General features: G+C 35.9%; 1 protein-coding gene across 1 annotated transcript; it reads right to left on the bottom strand.

Annotated features, from left to right (window-relative positions):
* Positions 1-299: 299 nt before the first annotated feature.
* On the bottom strand, positions 300-15,463 carry LOC131665280 (N-acetylgalactosamine kinase). Its single transcript, XM_058937066.1, has 10 exons — positions 15,204-15,463; positions 13,335-13,470; positions 12,114-12,290; positions 10,353-10,563; positions 7,303-7,411; positions 6,411-6,568; positions 5,878-6,018; positions 5,396-5,510; positions 1,725-1,929; positions 300-728 (listed from the first exon to the last, which is right to left on the bottom strand). Exons 2-10 carry the CDS (start codon positions 13,448-13,450, stop codon positions 560-562), a joined length of 1,401 nt encoding a protein of 466 aa, XP_058793049.1. The 5' UTR covers positions 13,451-13,470; positions 15,204-15,463; the 3' UTR covers positions 300-559.
* Between the last annotated feature and the right edge of the window lie 709 nt (positions 15,464-16,172).

Below are 16,172 nucleotides of genomic sequence, written 5' to 3'. Positions count from 1 at the left end.
TTACGAATGAAGTTTGCTGATAAGTACTTTGAAGATTATTTGGTTAACGAATTTCTATCTTTATTTATTTCATTGCGAAACCTAATGAAATATTTAACGCGAGCTGTTCATTTAATTTGAGCTTTGGTATTTTTCCCCATTGGTCTAATACTCATTATTTCAGGCACACGCTCAATATTTCAATTTCATTTGACTTATAAATATAATGGAATTCAAAGTCACAAAAAATTATTGCCCGTGAATTGAATTTAACGCTTAAGAAGACATAAATAATGAAAAATATAAATGTTGTTCTTTTTATTTGAAATATAGTTTGCTTGATAAATGCATACACATCATTATTATTATACATTTTCTATCAAATATGCAGTCAAGTAAACAGACAAATAAACGTACAAAATAGATTTCGTCATAGATCATTAACAATGTTGATCTTAGCAACATAATCTACTTAAAAGCTAATAAATTCTCGACTAATTTATTGCACTCTCTGAAATCCGCCGATATAATTATTTAAAAATATCTTCCGATAATATAGGAATGAAACTAAAAATGAAGATTAGTAGTTATAAATGGCAGCTCCTTCTTTAGGTTCAGTTTTAAACACGAATTTAGACAGATCGAGGCCCTTGGCTTGCTCGTCGTTGCCGTAAAATTTTTCCTTCAGACAATCGATGAAACTCTGTACTTTGTCACTCGTCGTCATCGCCACAACGCAACCACCCCAACTGCGAACATCAAGTATTGCATAATAAATTGAAACGAAAAATCTTTAAGCCGGCCTATTTGCTAAAACAAGCACGTTCATTTATGCCGAAACGTCAATTTGTAGTTTGTTTTCAACAGTACCGCGCACTTGGTTAAACAAGTCGAAACAGGTGCAACGCTTCAGCACTCAAATAAACTGAGCTTAAATACTTGATTAAAAAGTCGAACTATCTGAAATACACGTGCTTCGAATTCGCTCGCGCAAATCAAAGGGGAATTTGTGTATCGCTGATGCCGCGCATATCTATTGCAATCTATTTAAGCTATTCGCTTTCAATGTTCCAATCGCATTACGAGACTTTGACAGTTGTTTATTCGTCAATAGTTTTGCTTGTTTAGCTCGGATTTGCGAATTCGTACGCAATAATACTGAGGCTCAATTTTGATGATTTAGAGAAATTTTGAGCTAAGCTTCAAACTTGAAAAGTTTTAAAGTTTACTTTAACATTTAGTGAAGCATAAAATTTTATTTTTACAATTTAAAATGCAGACTACTGCGGCTATAAACGAGTCTCTAACGTATCTAATAATTATTATGATTATACTGTCATAAATCAGAAAAGTATCGCCTTAATTAATGGATACTGCGTAAAGCTGCATGAATAAATGTAACAATTTCTGCAGTCGAAAAAAACTCATTACAATTTGCATGGTACCTAGCCGTATAATTAGACTTTCGCGCGATTTTGCCAAGTTAATGAACACAAGAAGAGAAAGATTTCAAGTGAGTTTGAAAAATTAAAAAAACTTTAGATTAACTCGCGCTTCTTTGCATTCCGAAAGGTTCTGCATGCTTATTAAAATGAAAAAGAATTCCATCTGCATGCATCTATAAAATAATACTGTCGCGCAATATCGCTTTAAGCGTAAAAAACGTGCATGACGAAAGGAAAGTCCGACGAAATGCAAACGCATATGCGCGTATAAAATGTATAAAAACAAAAGGCAGTATTTACCCAGCGCCAGTGAGTCGTGCTCCCAGGGCACCGGACTCCATGGCCACTCGAACAAGGTCGTCGATCCTCGGATGGCTACATTCGTAAAGGCTTTGCAAGCTGGAGTGACTGGCCGACATTAGGTGTCCCAGTTGACGTAGCCTGTCAGACGCCGCCAAGTCCTTACACTCACACACCTCGCGAAACTCGCCCACGCGACTTGCCTCTGCAACAACCAAAGCTCTCAGCTTCAATATATTTTTCTGTCTGTCTGCGCGCGCAAAACTTGTTTGACGAGCAAGAGGTGGATTTATGGGCAATTCACTCTGAGAGACTGGCCGTTATTTCTTGAAATACGACGTTTCACGTTTCCGTGTGCGAGTGGCGACTCTTTGTTTCATTGCGCTTTACATTCTCCAGTCAGAGTTACGATCGTGCGACGTTTCAACACAAGTTTGGAAAAAATTTTACTCAGGCTCGATTATAAAGTTTTCATCGATAGATAATGTTATCAATGTATGTATAACATTCGCCGACATGAAAAACGTTTCGCACGAATGGAATTCTCAACGGAACGTCAGGCACGCCTTCCTCGGTAAATCAAACTTGTTGCGAGCACGCGATAAAAAAAAGAAGTCAGCAAGCGAGTATTCCGCGAATATTGACTTTAGCCGAACTCTCAATGCGAAAGGTATAAAGTTGACGGGGCATGATGGTAACTCGTAAAACGCACGACGCGGTGATTTCCGAATTGAGCAGATCGTGCTCGTGCATCCGATAATTGAGTTTTCCTCGAGCTTTTTTCCCTCCCGTAAGCCAGACGTCATCTTCCCGTAGCGCCGCGCACGCGATATACGAAAATTTCCGTTTCTCGGCGGCGAAGAAGGAAAAATAAAAATGAAAGGGACAGGCTGAACACGCAAGGGCGCGTCTTCTGCGCAGGAAGATTAACGTTGAATGGAGCGCACGCACATGCGCAGTGCAGCCGAGGCGAAACGAGCGGTGACGAGTGATACAGCGGCGGCTCCCGCGTCTCTTTTGAAAGGGAAAAATGCGGAGGGGCGTGATTTATTGCGGCTAAATTTTCTCTCGTGCTGCGTGGAATATATCCTTCATAACTCGGTGGAGAGAGAAGGGAGGAAAACATGCGACGAGCAGTTCGGTCAAGCGAGCTTTGCTTTGGAACGAATGCTCTGACGTAAATGTGATTTTCCTTTTGCTTTGCGACCACCTCGACGACGGTTAGTTGTCGTCTGCATTGTCTTTAGAGAATTTTGTTACATCGTCGCGGAACTGGTTAGGTGCTTGGAATGTTTTCACTTGGTCTGATGTGAATGGAAAATTCTAGTCTCCCTCTCTCTTTCTTGGATTAAAGCTAGCGCGAGTAAAGTGTCGTTCAATTTGACTTTAACGCTCGACTATCTCCAGCTTTGCACGAGTGAGGAAGAAAAATTCTAATCAGTCGAGTGTATTTCGTGATAATACCATCAAAGTGAAAAACGATCCATTATTTTTAAGAATTCCTGCAGCTCGTCGTTCGAAAACACGTGAAATGTAGAACTCTGTCGCCTATCTCGTGATTCGGTGACAGAAATATTCGGCTGAGTTACGCGTGTCTCCGAGACACTGTAAAAACATGTGTCCAAGCAATGAGAGGCGGAAATAAGAAGAAAAAAAAGAATTGAGATAAAAAGAGATGGGCTTCGGGCATCGAAATACAAAAATAATGATCGAGAGTAAAATAAAATAAATAGAGACGAAGTTGAAACGCGCTTGTGGAGACGGTGAGGGCGCGGGCTCGTAAACAAGTTCGTGCAAGTAGGAGAAAGCTCGTTCTAACATTAGAAACAACCAATGCACGAGTCGAACATGTTATCAATGCTATGCATTGCTCTGCCGTTATTTCAAATGCATGAGTCCTTGATTTTGATAAAAGATTCTGCTACATATTTCTCTTTCTCTCTCGTTTGGAGAATAATTATTCCGCGCAATGTGTATTTACATTCGCACCATCGCGCTTTAAGTTGTAAACACGAGAGTTACTACCGCTTTTTTCGTGTAGATACTAGAATTTGAACAACGTGCTTCGCGCGCACATAATTAAGTTTTTATTGTCCATAATCAAGTTAATAAAATTAAACACGAATCATAATTATTGATTGACTGTTCAGTTGATGTTATGAAATATTTTGTCAGTGAAAGAAATTTTACGTTTGTAAAATAATTAATAAAACAATTTAAAAATGTTAATAATTATGTCTATAGCTCTTTATAAACATAATTTTTTACACTTATATTTTCTCTTCGATGATCACCAAGATAAATTATAGAGGATGCCAAGACCGAATTTTAAACATGGCTACATAAGGCTGTTTGTAATTAAAAATATTTCTTTGTAGATTTATACCAACATCGTCGAAAGTTTGACCTTGCACTTTATTTATTGTGATCGCAAAGGCTAATTTAACTGAAAACTATCTCTGAAAGCGAAAGGATATGTCTTCACACTATAAAGTTATACAAAAAACATACGTCAACTCCAATTTTTAAAAGCGATCAACATTTGTGACTTTCTGATAATTTTCAGGACTTTTGTCAGAGATTACAATGATTATAGAAGGATGTATAGTTTTTCAATTTTCTGCTTTTTAACAATAATTAGAGTGAAGGAATTAGTATTTTTCTGAAAACTTATTAATAAAAAAATTAATTTTTTAAATAAAATATAATTTATGTATATGCAAACAAAGTGAATTAAAAATATTAAAATGATTTAATATATTTATATTTAAATGAAAATAGAAATTAACATAATTTTGATGAAACATTTTTAAATTAGATTAGGTTAGATTAAATTAGATTCAAATAGAAACATACGCACTGCATGAGCTAATCTGATAGGGTTTATCTTAGCTTCACAAAATCCGGTCATGACTTTTTTATTTAAGAGGATGTGCAAAAAGGTAAAAGAAGGAAGAGACAGATGGTCACGTAGATCCAATTAACACTGTCAGACGATTGCAAACACGTTGCCAGACTAATAATCTATGCAAATATTGCTTGCGAACTTTCATTGCGTGTCGTGCATTGCCACTTTGTTGGGTAGCAGCTTCATATTGGCGTTGCACGAGCAGTTAATCAGATTGTATCTTTTTAAACTCAGTTAATTTGGGCTATTGAGCAGGGAATATCATTTTCAAATACCACGTGTGAAAATCTGCTTTAAAAAAATGCTTTAATCTATTTTATTTCAAAACGGCTCATTCAAATTTCTAGAAATATAAATAGTACGACATGTTTACAAAGTTGAAATAGAAGTATAACCATCATGAGAAAGCAAATTAATAAACTAAACAAAGCTAATACTCCATTCGAGCTATTTATTCTAGAGTTACAAACCATTGTACACGTTCTCTTTGGAATTTTTTGTGGTTAAAAATATTGCTAAAAACTCGACGATTCATTGACAATTCAATAGCTACAACAAGCTAGAAGAAAAAGCTTCCGACAGCTACCTTTTTCCTCTTAGCTTCTAGATTCGCAGATGCGACGAATAGTTAGGTGTCAGTTGCGAATTTATTAGGAAATATGTACGAAGCTATATCATTTATTTCTTATCGACGCCTATTATTTTCGTGAAAAAAATGCTTTCTTGGAAGCCAGACAGGAAACACTATTTTTTTCAATCTTACCTTGAAAGACGTGTAGTGCTCTTTGTTTGAGTTTCAGATGTCGTGAGATATTGTGGCGTATTATGTTGGATATCGATTTCAATTCGACTTCCGTTATGTCAAGTATTTCGCACGCCTAAAAAAAACAATCAGGCAAATTCAGTTTTTGAAGCCTATTTTGTAATATTGCCGCGAAACTCTTTACTTTTACTAAGTTTTACTTAGTTTATTTATTTATTTTTTATTATTTTTATACAACTGTTTTTCTCTCAAACAAAGACTTTTAAGCGAAAAGTTTTCGCTCGATTTATTAATGTAAAATTTAAAAAGAAAGAAAAATATGAGTGTCATATTTTCCTTTGATCTAATTCATTTAAAAAATACATTCTTAAACAAAACTATTTTCTTCGCGGGCAGAGCTTCACTGGATTGAAACAACTTCATGAGAAGTCGTCTTTCATTTAAAAAAAATACGATGTCTCGCTCTTATAGCAGTTACGTACCTCTCCGATAGTATAGGGTTCATCGTGAAGATCTGCTACAACGATGTCAGCCATCTCATCGAGAGTCTTTCCAAGGCTGCGCTGGACGTCAATTAATTTCTGCACCGACCGCCACTCGACTCCTCTTTTCGTGGCGATGACCTGTAGAGACATAGGACACAGAGTAGAAAAAACACCAGACTTCAATTTCAAGATATTTGATGTTACATTTTCAAAGCTCGCTTGCGGGCGACTTTTTCTCCTTTCTTACATTGAACAAAAAGAAATATGACCGGGGACTGATGGCTACTTGCAGTTACTTTTTTTGTAGCTTGAAACCTTATAGCAGTTTTTTTCTTTTAAAGTTGCAAAATGTAAAGTTTAATAAACGAAATTTTATTGTGTCAATAGTCACTTTTTTCAGCGTGTTATCTAATAAAAATTGCTATTAATACTAAATTTAAGCAGACTCAAAGATCCATTTTAGTTTGTAATTATTTTAATAAAAAATACCTTTAGTTTCATTTTATTGACAACTAAGATACATAGATTACCTGTGCAGCTAGCCGACATTCCAATACCCTGGTATTATAATCCGAAGTGGCAGCTTTGTTGTGATCTGCTAGACTATGTGCGATAACAAAAACTGCATCGTCGGGCAACGTGACGTCGAAGCCACGTAATGGATTGAATTCTATCAGCTTTGCTGATCCTTAAAGAAATACAAAAAAAAAATCTAATCGCATGTATAAGTAAGAAGTGCACTCTACCATCTATTTGGATTTTGTTTTCACAAGTAGTTGGATTATCACTTCGTTAAACAACGAATAGTTTTTTCAATTGGAATGCTTTTGTTTTTATTGAAAATACATTTTATTGCATAAAAAACGATATTTTGTTGGGCTAATGCTTCCAAAAAAATGTGAAATGAAATAATAATTTTTTTTAAATCTGAAAAAGTACATTTAAAAACTTTAAAACTATTTATGTTGGTATTTTGGTACTTTAACATCGAAGATTGACAACGTTGACATGGAAGTTAAATGGTATTATCTCAGAAAATATCCCTTCATTTTCTCGTTGCATTTAAAAGTAAAACTTATTTTACCTCGTCGACGATAAACTTGATTTCGTATAAAATAGCTTGTTAGTTCCATTTGAAAGTTCATCTAACCACCCTTGCTCTCGCATTAAAAAAATACATATTCTGAGCTTACATATCGCATTGAAAAGAGGGAAGAGAAAAAAGAAGATAGTAAAAAGAAAGTTTGCCAAGTAGAAAAGCTCGAGCGAGAGAGAGAGAGAGAGAGAGAGAGAGAGAGAGAGAGAGAGAGAGAGAGAGAAGAGAGATAAGACGTCTCGAGATATAAGATTGTGCCATCCGCAAGCGAAGGATTTCGCTTAACAAAAAGAAGAAGAAAAAAATTTTTTCTTCCTTTTACTCACCGGCTCTAGCGAGAAAGGCGATAGCTTGGTCCATTCCACCACCTTGGGTGCCGATGTATCTCTCTGCTCTCGCGCTCATCGTAGCCATCTCCTCCTTTGATATTTCGTGCTTCAATGACGGGTAAAAAGATATTGAATTTCATAAAGACCAATCTACTCATCGCAAGTTATTTATGATAGCCCTTTTTTTCTCTCGCCAGCTGTCCTCGAGTCTTTACGTGGTAGACTCTTTTTTATTTGTATGTAATGATTCGAGATCTTGTATAAGTAAACAGTTGGCTTTGAAGTCGTACGTGATATATGTTTTGCTATTTTAATGGAATCTTTTTAAAGAGTGGCAGTGCTTTCATCGAATGTAGTTGGATTTTATTTAGAAACACATTGAATGACTAGAGCTAGTATACTACCAAATCAACAACTGTGGTAAATTTTCGGTGTTTTTAGGAAATACATCTTCATATATCTTGCAAAGTCTCAATTCCTTTCATACAGTAGTTTTCGAAATATTTATAATTAAATTTAACATGAAAGCTATATAATATAAAGCGCAAAATCTTCTATTTTTATAGAAGATTTTTCGCTATGATTTGTTCTTTGTTCGATATTAAAGTAAAAGTAAAACGAAATTCAGACTTTTCTACCAAAAATTGTACATTGTAGTAATCCTTCAATTTTTCTTGAAAATTTGTAATATTCAATTTTTAGATCTATTAAAGTAATGTTTATTGGACTTATTTTTTTTAGCTAGATTTATATGCGTTCTGATGGTAGAGGAATGTGTAAATTACATTCTTTAAATGTTACGTGTACAAACTGTTTTTTCTCTACCTACATATTTTATGAGTAAAAGTCTTGTGAAAAGTCGCCTCATCAATATGTAATTCCAAATGTAGAGCTCCCTGTCGCCATGTATACTTTGATCCGCCTCATGAATAACATAAGGCATTGGGTTCTCCAAATTTCAGTTATCTATTTAAAGAATCTTGGAATTCTATACATAGTTTGGTAGTGAAAAATCAATAAAAGAGAGTAATGCGATTTGAGTAAAAATGATGAATCTTTAATGAAAGCTTAAACAAGGCTGTTTTTATATTTTTATTTCGTTTGAAATGGGAAGACAAGGGGAGAAATTCATCACTTGGACGAAGAAGAAGAGGCGATGATAAATGGTGCGATTTTCGAGCACAGATTCCCGTTATAGATTTTCACGGAGATGGATGGGAGTAAAAACGCTCGTTGTTATGGAGAGTTTAAGTGGTTTTATCGTAATAAAGCACGGGCTGGTACGATAGAGTGTACTTTACGATCTAAATTTCGTTTACGAAAGTATATTATTATACTCGTCAAGGTCGTCTGTTCAGTTAAAAAGCTACACGGTACAAGACAACTCAGTACATCATCCTCAATATCATGTAAATGAAAGGTCTGTCGGATGAATAGTTTACCAATTCGGCCATTTTAGTCAGTTTGAACCGTTATATATATATGCAGACAGCAGAGTAATGTTGAGCTTTGAAGCTGAGAAGGCAATTACACGGCGGAGTAGGCGAGTATTTAATTAATCGGCAAGTTTTGCAATTGATAGCAGCAATAGCAGAGTTTCCCTTCACACCCAAAGTCCTTTAAGAGATTAAGCGCTGTACATTCACATACATCAGACGTCACAACAAACTTCCCATTCGCTCCGGTATTCAACTTTGGTGCTTGTACTCAGTCGAGCATGACGGTCGCCGGCATGCGTTTTGCACGTTACGTACAACTGCTAAGAATGCAAACAGACTGGTGCTTTTCTACTTCGATTAGCATTTCGTGCCCGTATTTCACACTTTTTTATTTTATCCTTTTGACCTTCAGATTGAAGTCACCAAAAATTCTTTATCGAGTAGTTCGACTTTTTGTAATTTTTATATTTCGTTCGCAATGTTTGTCCTTAAAAACGCGATCAACGCAACAAATTAACCGTGGAAATTCACGAAAAAGCTTATAAAACGTCGATCCCAACTGCAAATCGAAAGGGCGTTGGCCAATTCCCGAATGCCAAAGTTTCCCGCAGCCGCGACGGTGAAGATTACTTTTTCAACAGCCGTTTGCCAATGCTCCTTTCGCTAACAAAGTTTCTTACGGTTCCAGCTCGTAACTCGCGCGAGAAAGAACCGTGACTTTCCGCGCTTGAAAAGTAGCGTTAAAGCCGCGCCGGGGAAAAAAAATCGCTTCGCGCGGTAAATGTCGGCTAAGCCAAATCGTCTGTGCATATGCAACAGCTGGGGCGCACGGGAATATTACAGATATGGCTGTGCGTCGTTGATGCATCACGCGCGAATGATGACGAAGTGGTCGTCGCACATCACGACACGCGCTTGTAGCCAGACTGGTTGAAGGATTAATGTACGCGACGTGCGCATATTTCTTTGGAATTGAGTTTTTTGTGCGATAAGAGAGAAGGTGAGCTTGTAGTGACGCTCGGATGATATACTTTGAGCGGAATCCATGACTATAACGGTGTACTGGATGGGACGAGGCTCGATTATTCAAGTAAAAGTTGCGGCAAACCGATTTATTGAGAGATGTTGCCGAAGAAAATTAATTTGAGGGTAAAATTATCATTTTAAATTCGCTAAATTTCTTAATTCTTTTCCATCCAAAATGTTCAATAATTGATTTCAATATTATATTGTTTGTTAATTCATAGGGTATATGCTGATCGTAACGTCTTCAAAGTTTTAACAAACAAAGTCTTATTAATTATTAACAAAGTTTTCTTAGTCGATCCAAGTATCTCATAATTCAATTAAATATGTAAATTAATATTAATTGTGTCAGAAGATTTGCGAACATTTACTAGCTAAAATAACGTGCCTTTAATCAAAATAGCCAATGGAAATATGTATGTTACGAGGTACTTCATTATTAATTCAATTGACCATTCAAAATTTGCCAAGTAGTTTCAGTTTGACATAATATTAAGAGGAAACATTGACCTGAATTACGCTTTGGCCCACGTAATTTCAGGAAAGTCTCAGGCATTCTATTATAACATGATGAAAATTTACCTTGCTAAGGTATACAGTAGCAAGAAGAGCAGCGGATACAAGCGCACTGGAACTTGACAGTCCGGCATTGGGTGGCACGTTGCCCCAGACAGTAGCGAGAATCGATCGAGGTTGGCGCTCTTGAGGGATGACTTCGAATGCTCCCTTTACGCCACATAGAAAGTACCTGTACCAGGATACTCCTACATCCTCGTCGTCCAGCTGACACTGCCTACAAATGTTTTCCTTCTCTTCAGTACATACATACTATCTGCGCTCTCAATTACTGGGTTAAGTGGATTGACTGGTCGGCCGACTACAGATTGCTAGCTGAGCTCGCCACGATGAATAGCATCAGCATAATTATTAGGTATAATATAAATATTAACAAAATTTGTTTTTTGAGAAAGGAGATATCACGCGAACAAGAACTACTTATTATTCTTATTTTAAATTAATTTCTCAATATTCAAGTGAAAGCACAATCTTGTTCTCGTAAATATGAGAACATTTTATTTTATCTCCAGAGATATATTGAATTTGAAGAAGGTTGTCGCTAGTTTTGTGATTATATTACTCAAAGTCTTAAATTTTTGTGAAATAAGAAATTTCGTTTCAGAAATGTTGATGATTAAAGAGGCATTAAAAATAAGAAAGTCTTTTTGGCGTACGCATGCTTTTAATTTCGATTTGGACGGATTTGTAATTTAATGATGTTACACACGAATAATTTACTTTTCAACTGACACCCACTTCGCACGTGAATTATAACTATGTCGAGCAGAAAAATTTTTTAAATCCGATCAAAGTAAGGAGCAATCGGTCGTTTAGCAGAGTAAAATAAATCTTGACAAAAGAAATAAAGGAAATCACGATACACATTTCACCGTGGCTAATTACAATACAGTGCAATTTCAAGCAGCCTCGCGGAAATTAATTCCACATCGTTTATCTATAGTGCCGCAGCGAGAAAAGAAGAAGCTCTCTCCTGAGCTCGAGGTAATTTCATTAGCGGTAACCGACCCTTCGAGGACACGTGCCATGAAGCTTGTCAGAGTGCTCCGCCAGTATAAATTACAATCGGACGATACACACTTGCCAAAGCTCTCTAATGGAAGCCTTTTGCTCGGATTTTTCTTTCTTCTCTCTCTCTCTCTCTCTCTCTCTCTCTCTCTCTCTCTCTCTCTCTCTCTCTCTCTTTCCCTCTCTCTCTCTCTCTCTCTATCGCGGCCGGATGAATAGACGGAAGAAGTGAGTGAGTAGGATTTTCTTAATTAGTATAGGCTTCTTTCTATTCTTAAGTATATTACTCTAAGATGTGTATGAACTGTTTTTTAACCAGTCCAATTCGAAATGAGAGTGCAATGCGAGGTCAAGTGCTTTCCGTTTGAGATCTGCAATTTGATTACGGCGATTAATATTTTATTATTACATATACACTTTTTTCCTCGTTGTTGATACTAAAACCATCGTTTTTCATTTCATTGAACGAGTGTTGTTCGGACGGCAGAAACAGTATTGTTTTTTCCAAAACTACAACTGTAATCTTAATTTTGTATGAAAAAATTCAATTCTAAGAAATTAATTTTTTAATTAATCCTACCCCTTAATTTACTGAGCGCATTAAGTAAGGGTATCTTCAAGAAATCGCTAACCGGAACTAGCTACATTTAAAAATTCATTTAGCTGAAAATGGCCATCTCCAGCGTACATTTCATCTCTGTCTGAAACGAAATATCTTGCAATTCTCAAGAAAAGAGATAAATTTAAAGTCATTGTTACCTTATATTATTGAGTTGCTCGTGCTGATAATCTTGATACCTCTGTTCCACATTGCTAAGTCTGAGCACGTCATCGTCGTCCTTGGTACAACCGACCGCCACCAATACATCCTGTTCGATCGCCATAGGACACACAGAATAGCCGCAGTAGTCAATGTGTTCGCCTATCAGGTTCACCCTGTCGAATTGGTATGGCCGTTTATATTAGTTTACCCGGCACTGATTATTCTCATACTCGACTTGCGTATATTGATTTGGATATAATAGTTCTCCAACTCTCCAGTGGTAGTGCAGTTTAATTGGACCTGACTATTTGTATTCATCAAGGACTGCATGTTTTCGGTTATGAGATATGTCTTAGATTAAATTGGTCTTTGACGTTGTTTGAGCTTGCAAGTTGATTTGCTGTTCATGCATATGTGGCATCCGAGTGCTACGGACCAGTATATCCTCATTCTCAAACAAATCTTTGTTTTTATCCATCTTATCGGATTTAATAGAGTTTCTAATGAAAGTAAGGGAGAGAGTAATTTTTACGTAATAGCTGAACTTTGTTAAGAATAAAGCAAATATTCAGCGTACAAACACCTAGACGAAATCCATGGGATTGTACTGGAGTGTAATTTATTGAATCTATGTTTGGATCGACATCTCCATTTTTTAATTTAGCTATCAACCTATACATTAATTATTAAGAAAATATCCAAGAACACCTGGATTAATTTGAAAATTGTAGAATTGAATTCTCGATGAAGGTTAGTAGTTTATAAAATCAATGAACGCTCAAAAATTCTCCACACGCCAACCTTCTTTATTTTGTAATAACCTTTGACCAATTAATATCATACCTTGCTTGAATTTTCAATGTTGAAAGGTAGAATATTCGTTAAATTACTTAAAAATGGGAAACAACTTGCATTTTTAAATTCAATCAAGTGTAAAAATTAAATTCACTAAATGAAGTATTAAGTAATACTATTTAATCAAGTTTGTATGACAATATTTTCAAAATATTTTTTATCAAAAACCAATAAACACATGCTCCAAGGCAACGCTATATCAGCCTGATAAGGAGAAATGATAAAGATACAGCCATCTCCCAGTGTAATTGAGAAAGCACTTCATTAACCTCTCTAAGCAGTAAAATCGAACCGTGAGCTATTGATTCGACAAATCATACTGCAATTCAAGCATGTAAAAAAAGATTAGACGTATAGCATACCTTCCTGGTACTCGAACGAAAAATGACGGGTCGCGTTGGTAATGTGAATTAAAGTGCGCCGTCAACTCGTCGAGTCTCGTTCTCAATCCAGGGTCCATTCCATTCTGCACCATCATCCTTTTTTCACCCCCTTGTTCTGCAAACAAATGCGAGATTGATAAAAATAATAAAAGTACCTTTTGCTTTTCATTCATTATACCCCGATTTCGAGCAACGTATATTTTAAGAAAGATCGACGAAGAAACTCTTTATTGGATTTCTACGCGAGCTTATGTTTTAGCTAGAATTTCCAGTTGTTTATGTAGATTGTGGAATAACAAACTGAAGAAGAGCAATAAATATTTGTATCGGATCATTTGCTTTTTCGATCCTTTCACGAAGCTCAAAGTCGCAGTTATATTTTCCGGCGAACTCGTAGCATATTTTAAGATTTTTTCGTAATTGAATTTTCTTCGACAGAAGCGTTCCTGGTTAAATTTTATATTTGAAGGTCTCCCTCGAACTCTAATGTCATTATATTCGCTGAATTATGATTATGTGGTTTTTTTCTGTTATTCTTCGCGAGAGCAGAAATTCTATTATCAATCTGAAATGCTTCAATGTAAATCGATTGCTATATATTTTAACGGAGAAGAAGAAAGAAAAGTAATATCGGTATTGCTTTTTCTTACAAAAAAAAAAATATTACCACAGCGCGCTCACGGTATAAAGGAAAAATTTCTCTGTTATGTATTTCAGCGTAAAAATTGACGCACCATTGAAGTAACAGAAAGAGAGAAAGAAAAAGGACTACTTTTGTAGGAACTACGTAACCGTTGAAATGACAGATAAAAATAATAGTAAGCCATCAATTTCAAGCGCAGCATAAGAGAACATCTTTACGCGGTTTATGGCAATTTATATATCTCAAGGATGTGTGCATATATATATATATATATATATATATATATATATATATATATATATATATATATATATATATGTACGCGAATCGGACCACGTCCATTTGCAATAACGTCGAGTTGCCTCGAAATCGTCGATATCCGTTTTTTTCCCTCCCTCCCTCTCTCTCACTCTCTCTCTCTTTATTTGATTATATCGGACCTGCATCAATTTTTACGCGGAGCACCCTGTCGCGAGCAACTAGCGAGACACTCATTTTTATTTCGAAAAAAATAGTAGAGCTTGGCGGCTCTTCTTATATTCACGACGGTCGTTCTTTTTTACGACTGCTCGATGCTAAGTTAAGGGTAACTCGCATTTTACTATTATGTCAGGTGATTCGAGGGGGGTATTAAGTTTGAAGAGCCACTAGATAACGCAGTTTATGGGTAATCTAGTGATAAATTGATTATCGCTTTCTGACACTGTTTGATTTCAGTCGTTAAATGCTGAATAGTGAGGCATTTGATGACAACTGGTCATTATTGTGTTACTGTGAATATATATTCGCAAGTTGATAATTTTACAAATAACATATTATGTGATTCTATATAACTTTAAGTCCTGAAGGAAACTATTGTCAAAAGAACATTTCGTTTGATCGATCTTATTTTTCGTCTGCAAAATACGCTAACAAAAGACTGTGTATCATCGTAATGTATGTGGCGCGGGTATTACGTACGTAGTCACGTTTTCGCAAATGGAAATAGCCATTTATCAGCTCGCGCACACTTGTTGGTTGACGATAAATGGAATGCAATTCCATACGATAAGTTCGAATGTGCGGATGAGTACTAAATGAGAAGGATTTTTTACTCGCGAACGCGAAAAAAAAATCATTTTTAAAAGCTGATGATGAATCGACGCATGCCACTTATCAACAACCGCTTCGAAGCATTCCCGCGAAACTTGAATAAAAGTGCTTACTCGGCAATACCACCAAAGAGCTTGGAGACAGCGCAGAAGCAGAAATTGTAAACACCGTGTGCGACGATCAGCTGATGCCGCTTGCCACGAAGTCGACACTGTAAAGTAATCGCCACAAAACTGCCACGAGACAGTACGTAATCGTGGTGCACACGCTCAGCTGAGGCAACTATGTTATCATTTCATGTGTGGGTCGCCGCTGATATATTTTCTTATTTTCTTATCTTCCTCGCACACCGCATGCTCATACAAACGCTGCAGACGCTGCTGAGTGTCGCGCGCTACTGTTACCGATTCAGAAGACGTGCAAGAGTTTCGTGATGTCACCGCTTGGTTGCGCGAATCGACGATACCACGTGATTGCATTCCTTGTTTGAATTTGAAGCAAAGCTATTTTTCACATTTGTTGTGATAAATCGAGATTGAATTTGCAAAATTTATCAATTCTTGAAAATGATACTTTCAAATAATTAATGGATTATATGGTTGGAATTATTATGTCGAGTTGGAAGAATTGAAAACTTAGTTTTTTAATGATATGGATTAGAAAGTATTACTTTCTCTGTTGGATATCAATTTTTCGTAAAACTGTTGCGCGCAGTTATTTGCAGTTTTAAATAGTTTATAAGCGTCAGATTTTAGACACGTATAACAATTATTAACAGTTATAGACAATTTTGAAAATGCACCTTTTTATCATAAAAGAAATTTGTTATGAATATCAGTTATGAACAGTTTTTAAGCCAGTTTAAAAAATATAAATAATTGCTTACAAATCTAATAAATAGTTAGTTATCATATGGGACAATTAAGAATTATTTTAAACACTTATATATCATTATTATCATTTCATTTTTTCTGGTATTGGCAAATTAATAATTACAATTAACTGCAAATAATAAATACTAAATTTTTATTCCAACGGGTAATTGCTAATAACTGTTATTTGTAGTTATTTATAGTTATTTG

This window comes from Phymastichus coffea, unplaced genomic scaffold (assembly GCF_024137745.1).
Source record: "Phymastichus coffea isolate CEN01 unplaced genomic scaffold, Cenicafe_Pcof_1.1 PCOF00050, whole genome shotgun sequence".
Taxonomy (NCBI): Eukaryota; Metazoa; Arthropoda; class Insecta; order Hymenoptera; family Eulophidae; genus Phymastichus; species Phymastichus coffea.
This window is presented reverse-complemented; position numbering and strand designations above follow the sequence as displayed.